Source organism: Lissotriton vulgaris, chromosome 4_1, assembly GCF_964263255.1.
Source record: "Lissotriton vulgaris chromosome 4_1, aLisVul1.2, whole genome shotgun sequence".
Classification (NCBI taxonomy): Eukaryota; Metazoa; Chordata; class Amphibia; order Caudata; family Salamandridae; genus Lissotriton; species Lissotriton vulgaris.
In genome coordinates this window covers 1,949,822,204-1,949,836,609 of record NC_141691.1, presented here as the reverse complement: position 1 = coordinate 1,949,836,609, position 14,406 = coordinate 1,949,822,204, and the positions used below count along the sequence as shown (strand labels likewise).

At 43.3% G+C, this 14,406-nt stretch overlaps 1 protein-coding gene across 4 annotated transcripts in view; it reads left to right on the top strand.

Annotated features, from left to right (window-relative positions):
• Positions 1–13,210, top strand: part of AGO2 (argonaute RISC catalytic component 2) — a 517,461-nt gene extending 504,251 nt beyond the window's left edge. For 3 of the 4 annotated variants that reach the window (XM_086966266.1, XM_086966265.1, XM_086966262.1), the window contains exons 18-19: positions 58–257; positions 10,244–11,257. In XM_086966266.1, coding sequence (XP_086822392.1) covers positions 58–257; positions 10,244–10,352 — 309 coding nt within the window. In that variant the 3' untranslated portion in view covers positions 10,353–11,257. Of the gene's footprint in view, positions 1–57; positions 258–10,243 lie in introns of all 4 variants that reach the window. The other variant, XM_086966263.1, reaches the window with a different exon arrangement.
• Positions 13,211–14,406: the final 1,196 nt, after the last annotated feature.

Genomic DNA, 14,406 nt, shown 5'->3' with positions numbered 1-14,406 from the left:
TAAATCGTGGCAGCCACATTGTTATTTTCCTGAGATTGTTTTTTTTTTTTAATGTAGGGTACAAGCAGACCTTCTCACTACCATGTTCTCTGGGATGACAATCGTTTTTCTTCGGATGAGTTGCAGATACTTACCTACCAGCTATGTCATACATATGTGCGCTGTACTCGTTCCGTTTCAATCCCAGCACCAGCATACTATGCACATTTGGTTGCCTTTCGTGCAAGGTATCATTTAGTGGACAAGGAGCATGACAGGTGAAAATGTTGTTTCAATTTGTTTTCTGTTATGAAACTCTCATTGGCTATTCAGTTTTATTTGTCTACATTTTGATGCAATGCATAATTATGATTGTTGGACTCCTGATAACGTTTTTTTTACTTTAAATGTTGAGTTTATTAAGACTGCCCATGATGTTGCCTCAACACCTACAGTGCACCACATCTTGGATGCCGTACAGGTTTCTGTTTTCTCCAGTGTTATGTTTACAAGCACAAGCGCCACTGGGGGAAATAAACATTAGATGGAAAAAAAGATATATTTAGGCAATTAGCTGATTTTGAAGGCAGTTAGACCTCGGGTATTAACCATACAGGTAATATAGAATAAATGTATTTAATTTGTTGTTTCTTTGTCTTGAATGGACAAAGCTCCAGTCCTGTTTCCCAAAGTGTCATCAGTGGGTCATGTGGATAGACAGAGCATTTAGTCTTTATCATCCACTATACCATAAGGAGTCATGCTTTTTCTCTTCTCATACCAAAGACATTAAAAACAGAGAGAGGGTAATACTGGGAATTTTGTGCAGTATTGTCAGGTACTGGTTTGAGGTTCAGCTGGAAGAAGTCGTCCACAGGCCATTTGGGAAAGATCCCTAAACTCTCAGCTATCTCTGAAATGCTACATGAGCATGTGGAAATGGAAAAGGCCATTGTAAAGAGACCAACAACAAAGTATGAATACTCCATGCTAGAGCAAGATTCTCAGGCTCCATGTAGAAAACCTTGAGATGCAACTGCATCAGAACTTATTTTGTCCGGGGCTACACAACCTCAAGTTAAGTGAGCTACATATCCCCAAAAAAGACATCCTGCATTAATTTTCAACAAAAAAATAAAAATCCAGGGTTTGCAGGTAACGAGCCTGAAACACTCAGTTGGCATATTGAAGGACATGAGGATCCTAAGCGATGGTACACTGGTGCCTTGAACCATACCAGAAAAGACACAAAAAAGTGTTAGGCTCTAGGGGGGACCTAACTGCTGTGACTATATCATCCAAGCCACAATAACTATATAGCTGCTTTCAGTGGGACCCACATGTCTTATGTAGAGCATAATGCCAACAGAAGACCCTCATTGGCTAACGCATGAGGAGTGGTTTGAACTGCAAAATAACCCAGTTCTTCATAGCAATTCTCATTTTGAGGATATTGGTGCCTACCCAGTTTTGCAGCGTGAATCTTTCTGGATTCACTATGCTGTGCATATTCCGCGGTCTTGTGGTTGGGTCCGGATTCGTAGTCTTTTCTTTGGTTTTTTGGGGGTTTTTTTGTAGCCCTTGTGGGCGTCGGCGTCACACCTCCTCGGGTGCATTTCCGGTGACGTCGGCATGCTTCCTGCGGAAGCTCCCACTCTTGGGCGCCATCTTCAGATTCTTTTTTCCGCGGTCGGGTCTGGATCGTTCCCGTTGGGCTCCAGACATTTTTGGAGAAAGTACTGAAAAGGTTTGAAGTTGGAGAAGATATTGGAAGAAGAAGACCAAAGAAGACTTCGCAGACCATTGACGAAGAGAAAAGAAGGAGAAAACCTCGAACTTCGACGATCGTCGACGTCCACGCGGTCAGGGAGGCCTGAACGCTCGAGGATGGACAACACGCCGTTCAAGTTCTGCCCGAACTGCAGACACAAGTACGCGCAGAAAGACCAGCATCCGATTTGCAACCTTTGCCTACCGGTAGACCACAGAAGCGAGGACTGCAACGCCTGCTCCGTCTTCGCCCCGAAGACCCTTCGTGTGAGGAAGAGCCAGAGGGTAGCACACGCCACCCTCGAAGGAAAAGCCCCGACGCCATCGCTGTACGAGCTGGGGATGTCCTCGGAGGAAGAGGACAACGCTGCCGCCGAAGATGACAGCTACACGGTCGTAGAGACCGATTGCAAGAAGACACCTGATAAGGTAGGAGACTCGACGTCCCACAAGAACACGAGAGACTCTGAGTCTCGAAAGTACGAGGGCAAGACCCCGAAGGCGCCTACGCAGTGACATCTGCCGTCCGCGACCACACACAGGCCCAGCGGATCCTCGGAGAAGGAGTCCCTGGCGCCGAGAGCTGTTGAACAGCAGAAGGCGTCAAAGATCGTCGCCGAAAGGGACCAATCGACGTCGAGGGAGAAAGACCCTAAAGCCTCGGCGCCGTCCAGGGACCAGCAAGCCAGTTCGACGTCCAAATCATCGACGCCGAGAATCTCGCCGCCGAGCCAGGCGACGAAGAGGGGGGCCGAACGTTCCGAAGCCGAAAACGCGGCCGAGATGGAAAGGAAAAAACGGCGGCTAGAAGCCGAAATGGCAAGCATCTTGCAGCGGAGAAAAGATTTCGACGCCGAGATGAGTGCCTTCACGATTCCACACAAGACAAAGCACGCCGTGCTAGATCTGGTCGAAGAGGAAGAACAACATGTCGACGGACATGGGCCTAGCGCCGAGATGGTCGACGACCAGGAAGGTGAAGAGAATCCCTACGAGGATTACAGCTATGAGGAGGAAGAGGGCAGTAGGTTGGACGCCGAGTCGGCCACCTCTGACCCACACAAGGAGGATTACCTAGATGTTGACACAGAGAGCCCGGAAGAGGCGGTCGACACATACCCCTCGAGGCCCTCGCCGCCGGACGACATCGGGGCATACAACTCGGCGATACAATCTGCCGCAGCTGCATTCAAGCTAAAGCTCGACGAGGAAAGGCAGAAAGCAGACTTCCTGCTAGAGACTTTGCTCCCAACACAAACAAGGAGCCAGTTCCTTCCAATGCTCGACAGCGTCTTGGCTCAGGGAAAGGAAGCATTCAAAGAGCCCGCAACATGCAAGGCGGTAACTCCCAGAACAGAGAAAAAGTACAAACACTCCTCAAAGGACCCGGCCTACATTCGAGGCGAGGTCTCTGCAGACTCCATTATCACGGCCACAGCTAGGAAGAGGGCGAGCGTATCCACTACCTCTGGCCCACCACCGGATAAGGAGAGCAAGAGGATGGATCTGGTGGGCAGAAGGATCGAACGGAATGCCGCGACCCACTGGCGCATGGCTAATTCTAACGCCCTGATAAACAGGCACATGTACCAGATCATGGAGGGGCTGGGGCAGTTGGTGAAGGACCTACCCCAGGATGCCAGACAGAAGGCCGAAAAATTGGTCGAAGAAGGGAAAAACGCGGCAAATTCTTGCCTTAAGACGGTCCTGGACGGAGCAGACACCGCCAGCAGGCTCATGATGATGGGTGTCACGGAAAGGAGACACGCCTGGCTCAGGATCTCAGGGTTCAAACCCGGGGTGCAACACAGTATCCTGAACACACCGTTCAACGGCGACACGCTTTTCGGAGCAACAGTTGACGAGAAACTCTGCCAACTCAAAAAAGATAACGAGACAGCAAGATCCATGGGGGCATCGCAGTTCAGAGGCAACAAAAGAGGCACCCCGTCACGGAGGCCCGGCGGGAGAGGTGGAAGCCAGCCAGGTACATCGCACCAGGCTTTCCAGCAAACGCACCAGGCAGACTCATAGGCTCAGCAAGGTCAGCAGAAGCAGTCCTGGCAGTACCAACCAAGAGGTCAGTCCTTTCGAGGGAGAAATGGACGTGGCCAGAATAGAAGAGGGGGACAGCAGCCCACCTCGAAGTGACTTCAAAGACCTCCGGGTGCCCGACCACAGAAAAGATTCCAGGGGGCACCACGTACAAAGGGGTCAGGACAATCTAAACACCTACGACCACATAACACCAGTGGGAGGAAGATTAAAGTTTTACCTCCAAGAATGGAGAGAAATCACATCAGACAAATGGATCCTAAACATTATCCAATTCGGATACTGCTTGGAGTTGGAGAAAAAGCCAACAAGCAGAAAACCAAGGGGAAAGCCACCAGCAAGAGAACAGCTGGCGAGGCTTCAGGAAGAAGCAAAAGAACTTCTACAAAAACAAGCCATAGAAAGGGTTCCCTTCAAGGAAAGAAACAAGGGAATATACTCAACTTACTTCCTAGTACCAAAGGTAGACGACAAAATGAAACCCATCCTAGACCTGAGGTTCCTGAACAAATTCATAAGAACACAGAAATTCAAAATGACCTCCCTGCAGGAGGTGCTACCGCAATTGCAGGTCGGAGACTTCATGGTCACGATAGACCTCAAGGACGCCTACTTGCACATACCGATGAACGAGAAGCACAAGCATATGCTCAGGTTCACAATCGGAGGAGGCCACTACCAGTTCACAACGCTAGCCTTCGGACTAAAATCAGCACCGAGGGTATTCACGAAGTGCCTCGCGGCAGTCGCAGCGCACTTACGAAGACTGGGGATACACGTATACCCTTACCTGGACGACTGGCTGGTGAAAGCAAACTCGTACCAGAAGTGCAAGCAACATGCACATACAGTGACGAGCACGCTCATAAACCTGGGGTTCTCCGTCCATTGGAAGAAATAGTCAATGGAGCCGGAGCAAGTGAAGATCTTCCTGGGGGCAGAGATCAACACCTTACAGGGCAAAGTGTTCCCCAGCGAGAAGAGAGCAAGGACACTGGTCAAGGAAACTCGCCTCTACCGGAAGGGACAAGCTCGGACAGTGAGGACTGCGAGCAAGATCATGGGGATGGTGGCATCATGCATCCACCTGGTGCCGAAAGTGCGGCTCCACATGAGAAGAGGTTCCTGGAAGGAGCGAAGAGGATCGCACCACCCAAGCGTGTGCCGCCACCGGCATGGAACTTGAGCGTAGTCCTGACGGAACTCATGAAGGAACCCTTTGAACCAGTTCACAAGGCCTCCTTACAGATGCTAACTATGAAAACAGCTTTCCTGGTTGCAATAACGTCCTTGCGCAGAGTTAGAGAGCTGCAAGCGCTAACGCTACAGAAACCCTACTTACAAATACACAATGATAGGGTTTTGATGAGGACCGACCCACACTTCATGCCGAAGGTGGTGTCCAAATTCCACATGAACCAGTCCATACAGATACCGAGTTTTTTCCAAAAACCAACCACTAGCGCAGAGCGAGCTCTGCAAACCCTAGACATCAGAAGGGTGGTCATGCATTACATTGAGAGGACAAAGGGACACAGGAAAACGAAACAGTTCTTTGTGTCGTTCGCCAACAGTTACATGGGCAAAGCAGTAACCAAGACCACTATTGCACGCTGGATCGCGCAAACAATTCAACTCTGCCACAAAAGGGCAGGACAAGAACTGGCAGAGGGGGCGCGTGCCCACTCCACTAGGAAGAAGGGGGCTACAATAGCCTTCCTGGCCAATACACCCATACAAGACATATGCCTGGCGGCAACATGGGCTTCGGTGCACACATTCACGAAGCACTACTGCGTGGATGTTCAGATGAACAAAGAAGCACAAGTCGGACAAAAGATGCTCCAGCATATATTCAGAAACCAGAGCTCATCTTCCACCCAGCCGCCACAGAAATGAGAAACCGCTACAAAATCTATGCACAGCATAGTGAATCCAGAAAGATTCACGCTGCGAAACGAATAGTTTCTTACCTGTCGGTGTAGTTTTGCAGCTTGAAGATCTTTCTGGATTCACTAGCGAACCCACCCACCTCCGCCAGAAAGATGAGGCTGGAGAGAGAAGAGGTGGTCAAAAAAAAAAAAAAAAAAAAAGGGAGAGAAGTAAGAGACTTTAAGGACAAAGCGGTAAAATTCTCACCTAAATAGAACATTGCCATTACTTCGGAAACGAAAGAAACACGGAAAAAAGAATCCAAAGATGGCGCCCAAGAGTGGGAGCTTCCGCAGGAAGCATGCCGACGTCACCGGAAATGCACCTGAGGAGGTGTGACGCCGACGCCCACAAGGGCTACAAAAAAAAAAGACTACGAATCCGGACCGAACCACAAGACCGCGGAATATCCACAGCATAGTGAATCCAGAAAGATCTTCAAGCTGCAAAACTACACCGACAGGTAAGAAACTATTCGTTATACCTGCGCCTACAGACAAGATCATTCTACACAAAATGCAAAATGACAACTGATGAGTAAGAACACTGAACAATTATTGTAACATTTTCCTCGATTAGAATCAATGGATGACCATTCTTTGAATTCTTGCTGAGGTACATTAAGGCAGCAATGCATGGCATGTAGGATATAGTCCACATTCTAGGTAGTCAGGTGACCTCCCATAGGCATTCTCCCCCTGAATGGTTATTTCCCCTCAGCTTCCCTTTCAATCCTGTCATGCTTGTGCTCGCTTTCCAAGTCTTAACGAATACCACTGTGTTAATTTGAGGAGAACCTTGTAATAGTCTCAACTACTAAGATTGACCTGCAAGAGGCATCTCTTGATTTTCTAATCATACTCCAATACAGTGTGTTCTTGCGTGAGACAATGTATCTTTTTAGTATTGGAGTTCTTTTTGTAAATTTCTTTTTACATGCCTCTGCTAGACATCGCATGTCTCCCTTTAGGTCCATTGAGATGTACAGAGCAGACAACCAATATCCAACCATAAGTAAGAGCAGGCCAGCAGGGCTGTTTTTAACTTCCAGTGCAGGGTCCCAACATTTGGAACTATTTGCAAGATGCCATAACCGCTTCTGTTCACCTGTAGATGGAAATGCCAAGGGTCTCTGTGGGATGCCTTTTCCACAAACTGGTATTGCAAGTTCCCCTATACATTTCTGTTGTTTTCAGTAATACCCAGGATTTGATGTGAGATGAAGTATTGACATTGCACAGTGATTATTTTAACACTAGCATGGCCCTGAAGGCATTGGTTCTCAGAGCTGTGGGAGATGTATGAAGAAGCTCAGATTCATTCGATGAGAATGGCTTTGAGTCTTCTTGGCCTTGTGCATTTTACTCCTCACCACCACCAGGTGCTACATGCAGGCCCTGCAATTGAACCTCAGATCGCTGTGGGCTCAGCATAGGGCTGCCTCTTTGACTCCGTTCAGGCCTCAAGGGGGAGACTAAGGGTCTGCAGTGTTGGCTGTGAGATACTGATCCAAAATGTAGTAGGCCAATCACCCTTTCCCACCCAGAGCTCACAGTTGTGAAAGACGCATCTCTGCTGGGTTGTGGTAGAGAGTAACATAGGGATAGCCAAGATAGGAGACCTTTTGTCTCTGGCAGAGATCTGCCTCCACATCCGCTTGCTGCAGCACTGAGCATTTCGCTTGGCCCTCCTAACTTTTTTTGATAAGGAAAACTGGTGCAGGTACCCACAGACGCTACCATTATGTTGTACTGCTAGAAGCATGACTGAGTGGTGACGTGTGCCCAGTTCCCAGAGTTTCAGTGCCTCTATTGGTAGCTAGTACAACAGTATATCTTAATGCTTTTGTGAATGTACTGAGTTGGAGTCATTTGTTGGAACACAAGATGCATCTCCATCCCAAGATGGTGGACGGTATCTTTTCTTTGAACACTTGGGTGAGCCTTGGCTTGATCTATTCACCACTTTCTGGAACATGCAGTGACAGAAAATGTCCTCCAATGCGCTTTGTTTGGAGTAGTATTCCTGCTTGAATGGTGCTAAGACTTATGAACACCTTCAAACAGATACCGCTCCTGCTTTGGGCTCTGAAGATAATCAGGAAGACTGGGTCCAAGTCATCATGATTGCCACACACTCGGCCAAGAGAGAGTGGTCCTCAGAGCTTCACTCCCTGAGCTTTTGAACTCCAATCTGCCTTCTGTTTTGGAAGGGCCTCTTGTCTTAGCAGAAGGGCAAGGTCCTGCATTCAAATCTCCACAACTGACCACCATGCATGGAGATTGCATGACAGCAGTTAACTGTTTGAATTGTGCAAAGAGGTGGTGGAAAGTATCTTTGCTGCCAGACGCCCTTCCCTGAAGTCCATCTACACTGAGTGCTGGGAAACATGTATTGCCTGGTGTGGTGTCCGAGACCGTGACCCCTTACAAGCCAAACTTTCTGATGTTCCTTTTGTAGCTCAGGAATGACTTGCAGTGGGCACAGTGAAAGGTTACCTATTGGCGCTTTTCTCTGTTGAATGGACCAGTCATCCATGTTTGTCATAGATTGTGATACCTTTCATTTAAGAGATGTAACAGATGTTTCCTCCCAAACCATTTGTGATGTCCTAGTCAGACGTAAATCTTGTCTTGACATTATGTGCACGCCCTTCCGAGCCTGTGCACAGCTGCTCCTTAAAGCTATTGACTCTGAAAACAGTCTTCCTTATTAATATCGCATCAGCACAGCGTGAGTGAGCTGCAGATGCTGTCAGTACAATCAACCTACTCTACCTTCTTTCTGGACAAGTTGGGGTTGATGAACAGGTCAGTTTCTTTCCTAATTTTGGGACACTCTTACATGTTGCTTTTGTCAAACAGATTCCCTTTGGGATTCCTTAATGGCATACCATACTACTCACTACCTGTGTTTTGATTGTAATATATATTTATATACATTTTTAAATTAGATAAGAGTGCTTGGAGGCATCATTTATTAAGCCTGAAGAATGTGGGCGGACCCTTTGATACCACCGAAACGCGTCGCTTTTTGGTCCCTTTTGCCCTACCGTTATATAGGGGTTCCTATGAACAAAATCTACTATTTGGTGAACCTGCTATAGCGATTGGTTGAGTTGTGTATATTTGCCTGCAATTGAATATTGTTTGTATGTTTTCCATTCTCTGTATGCCATGTAATGTATTGATGTGGAATATTGTTTTTGTTTGCTACAACATATATTGTGTATTTTAAACCATTAACCAAATATATCCATTTAATAACAGTTTTTTATATTAGTACCTATTGGCTATAACTATATTTTCTGGTGACTATATGATAGTTTGAATGTGGTAGGGAGTAGAATGGTATGCCATTGAGAAATCCCAAAGGGAATCTGTTTTCGACAAAAGTGTCATTTGGTGTCCTGTCCCTTTGGTGAGTAGGAACACACTCTTTTTTTGAGACTCTTACATGCTGGCCAATCAATCACCTTGCATGGATTTTTCTCTCCAGCTCATCCCTCAATACAGGAGAAGATGCTCCATTGCCTTGATCCAAAGAGGGAGTTGAGATTTTACATTGACCGAAAAAAATGATTTTCAGGTAGACTATTCTCTTTGTTGCCTTCCTTGGTGCAAAAAAGCTAATGGTGGTGCAAAAGAGGACTCCGTCAAGTTATATAGTTACCTGCATCAAGATCTGCTACGCTCTTTGCTAAAAGCAGCCCATCCTGGACTTAAGAGCCCATGCCACCAAGGCCACTACAACGGCATTGGCATGGGGGTGGGGGTATGTTCTTGATATCTGTCAGGCTGCATCATGGGTGTCTGTACGTATGTTTAGGAAGCAGTATTGCCTTCAGCCAGGTCTGACCAGAAGGTCACTTCACTCACTGGGTCCTGCAGGACTTTTTGTTCTGAGACCTCTCCCTAGCCCCTCCACCTTTGGAAGGTACTGGTTTGGTATCTGCTCTAAAAGTGAAGAATCCGCTATGTGTCAGAAGAACAAGTTACCTTTAATAACGTTCATTTTGGTCGATACTCTAACTTCAGATCCCTCACTGCCCTACCATCACCCTGTTCTAGGATTGAATCTTTAACATCTGAAAAGGTCCCAAGTTAAGAAATCGGCACACTGTCACCAACAGTTTTACATTCGGCATCTGAAGGAGCAGAAAGATAAGGTGGCAAGAAACTGTCAGAGCGCAGGACAGATGCTAATGTGAAACTTTGCTCCATCGCTTCCGGAGTGCTTTGAAGCCAACGAAGAGCCCCTAGTTGTTGCAATTTTCCGAATCCAGTCTGACTGTATTCTAAATGTGAGGAATCTGACGTTAAAGTATCCAGCAGAAACAGTATAATCGAAGGTAAGTATATTATTCTTCATTTTTAATCTGCAGTGCCAGTAAGAATTACCTACTAATCTGTTCATGTTTCTAATACTTTATTTTATAGTACTCTAATTTATGAAGCTACTGGATTCAATTTCTAAATCTCTAAAACATTTTCCCTTCTTTTATCAGTGCTGAGGGCAGCCACACATCTGGCCAGAGTAATGGCAGAGATCACCAAGCACTTGCAAAAGCAGTTCAAGTTCACCAGGACACACTGCGCACCATGTACTTTGCTTGACATGTTTTAATGTTCAGCAGTTCCTGTCGTACAGGAGGTGGATTCACGCCAGACCAGCTGCACTTAGACCAACAGTTGCTCAAACGCCAGTGACAGCCAGCAAAAGTCTCATTCATCCATCTGCTCAGTTCCTGCTCATTCTGAAGAAAAGCCTTCCGTCCAGAATTTCAGACTTATTTGAGCTGCGGTCCTGCGTTTGTGAGAACGTTTACACACACATACACACACAAAGAACCTTCAAGAGTTTTATTTTTATCTGTTTATTAAAGAGGTTTGCCAAACTCAAAGCTGCTCCTACGAAATGTTAAAAAAGATTTTGGTCATTACAATTGAATGCTGTGGCTCTCAGGGTAAAAAGCAAAAATATCGATCTATTTGTGTATGGCTGATCAAATAATTGTTTTCCATTAGTACAAATTGGACACATGCTAATAACATGTTGGCGAAAATGAAGCAAATCATTTGTTCAGAGTGAGCGTTTTACTAAATCAAAACACTAGCTTGGATGTTAAAGCCTTGAAAGTCTGGAACTTGTCTTGAAATATTTGTTAGGGCAATGCGAATTTCTTCTAATATTTTTGTCTTGTGTTTGTGGACTTTGTGTGTCAAAGGGCGGGTTTGCTTCTTAGTCTATTTTGTTTTTCATTTTGCTGCTTTCAGAGCAGTAGTTCATAGAACAATCTATGATAAAGCTGCAGAGAAAACCAATACTTGTTTTTAAACCGAAGTGTAGTGTAAGTTGGCAAAAATGTAACTAATTTTGTGCCATTTTTAAAAGATTGTTGTGAAATGAAAGATTGGGGAAACCTGAAAACTAAATATAAAAATAGTCTTCTTAGACTATTAATTGCTTTCCAAAGTTTTTAAACAATACGGGTCTATGGTAATAAATACAGTACAATCTTTTTTTCACTGTTTAAAATAATGTAGCCATTGTTTCACAGTATTAATGTGAGATTAGATTATATTTATTATATTTACTAAAGGAGTATGCATCATAATTCTAATAACATATCAAGCATATATTTGACTTCTTACAGCAAAAATGTGTCAAGCGGACCCTAATGTTTAAATTCTGAAATATGCAAGTGGCTTTGATCAGATAGTTAAGCGATATCTGTGTAGTGTCATTACCATGTTGAGCTCCTGTAATGACTTTGTTTGCTTGCTTTATGGCACAAATTTCTAGTTCTGACTGTGGGGACCAGGTACTATTTGGAAGACGTTTTTACGCAAAAATCTAAGGTAAACCATGATTCCTCTTTCCAAATGAAGGAATAAGTATAATATCGCAGTACTAACCAGAGCAGCCCAAGTTTGTTTTGCAGACTTGCTGTCAGTTGTCCCATAAATGGAATAGGAATGTGTTCTCCTTTATGCTTTCATTAGGTTATTTTTGGTATGGAGTATGTTTTTAATTCTCTGGAGTTCACAAGTTAAGTAAGGCAAGAAATGCACTCCTTTGTCGATCTATTGTAGGATCTATGATCTTTTTATGCTGACACCCAATAATCGGTCACCCTAAAAGTGTTCATCTTGACTGATGGGTTTATGCATTGTTGGATCTTAGGTGTCTTATGTAAAATGTATGTTTTAGCAGGCAATGCATTGTGGCATTTATTTCACTTCTTAAGCAATCGTGCATAGTGGCATAAAATATTGTTACACGGTCTCCTAGTGCATATTGTTCCAAAATGTACAGAATAATGTAGTGGTCGAATTTAGCTCACAATTATTTTTTTTGCTCGTCAAAATGGCTGAAGTGCATATAGAGATAAAGAGTTTTGTGTATGGATGTGGGTAAGTGTGAAATCAATGTATGTTTATGCAACTAAATATTTACACACATTCATGGATGGAGGATTTCTTGGCATTACTTTATCCCTTTTTAGGAATGCTAATTATGCTAGTAGGCATCCTAGCATTCTTAAGTGTAATTAAACAATGCAACTCCATGAAATCAGATATTCTATTAATTTAGTGTAGGGTGAATCTGGTAATTTGAGACTAATCTTGTAGTTGGCCAGATACTGCTTCAATTAATTATTGACCGTTTTACTGCAAACTGTTTACTTACACAGGCCTCATGACATGAAAAAAGTGGACATATTTGTGTTAGTGATTTCAGATATATTTATTTCAGATGCATATACGTCTTTTCCAAGTCTAAACAAACTATTTTATTTACATAATGGCATTTACGTTCCACCTGTGTGAAACATATATCCATATACCCATTGCACTAATAGTGGCATCATTAATAATAATAATATGAAAGGATTAGGGTGGAACTTTATATTTTATTGAAACATGTTTGTGTTTCTCAGTTTATTTATCACATCTGTTAGTCTAAATTTGTTGCAGGACTTTGTCGTTTGCAGGTCACACTGCCTTTTCATTTATATTTAAGACTGTACAGCACATACCCTGCCTTCACTGCTTCAGTGTTACAATAGTTGTTGCACTGTAGTGGGACTCTCGCTTGTTATTCCACATCATGATTTACTTTATTCATATTCTTTTTATTTGCTTTTGCTCATTTCAAGTAATGTATCTGCTTATTAATTCAAGTCATAAAGCAAGGGATACATTATTCTGAGCAGTTTTTCGTGTATAGAGAAGTAACAATTGACATTCAAAGGGAAACTTCTTTCACCCATTGAAAACCAAAGTTATACATGTGCATTGCATGAGTTCATCCAATAACAAACCCCTACTTTACTACTGATCACACAAAACTATTGTACCTTAAGGAGGAAAATGTCTGAATTACAAAAAATAGGTCAGATATGGTTCCAAGCAATGATTAAACATTGATTGGAATGTTTCAATAAAGTTCCATGATTATACCAATTTGAGAAGTGGATATCTAGACTTTTTGGTTGGATTTCTGCCTAATTTGAATAATAGCTTTTTAAATGTAAATCAAACCGGTTGCTATTGCTGCTGGCACTCTTATTATGAATGCTAGAATGGATGTGTTTGTGATCACACCAAGTAACAAAACTATTTTGTAGTAATACTCACAGGCTCTGCTTGTAGTTTACGTGTTTAAAAACCCATGACTTTTAAGGCTTTGCTTGATTGTACATATTCAAACAAATGTGTGCTTGGAGAAAGTTTAATTTATGTCTCTCTTCAGATAAGTTCCTCCTGTTATGCTGTGTGTTTCAGTGTAGAGTAGCAATATTGTCTGAGTGATAATAGATGGATTTAGGTTTCTTCCCAGTGTCTGCAGAAATGTTAGGGAAAAATTGCACTCAATTGAAAAGTTGACATTATATACACAGTAATTTGCAAACAGCAGTTTCAGTTTCAAAATGTAAATTCTTCATTGTAAGCATTCAGTTACTTGTTTAGTGACATGGCCCTAAAAGCTTTTGAAGCAGCAGAAGAAAGCCATAATCTGTTGTGCATAACGATGTATCTCCTCCTTACACAAGACAAAGAATTGTACATTAATATTCATGTATGCTTTCTACATAAACCATCAATCACTATAAGCAATGCCATGTTTTCATCTATATACATATATATACTTGCATACATATATTTATAATCTCTTCCCCTGTAATATAAATGTCATACTAGCTATTGCAGCTACGTGACTTCTCCTGGTTTATACACAGTACTTTTCTGACCTTTTATATGGTGTTCTCTTGCTCCTTGACACATGCATACAATCTTTTTGTAAGAGCTGCAATTCATACCCAACAATAATTGCACTGAGTTTTGAAGACTTCCTTTTTACTGTGTGGACATATTTTGCATCTGCTGTATCTTTTAAAATACTGTAAATATGTTAATGTAGAGTTTACATAGAAATGTAGAAATACAAGTTTTTTGTTTTAGAGGAAACTGCCATATTTTGCAGTTCAGTATTAAGCTTTGTTTTGAAGATGGACGTGTGTGATATTGTTTTTTTAAAAAAAAAATAATTTTGGTACCCCATCTGTAGATAAATCATGAAGGAGAGAGTCTCATATTTATTTTCAACTAGATTGTGAGGGACAGGCTGCCTTTTTTATTTTCAAACGTTTTTTCTCTTGATCAA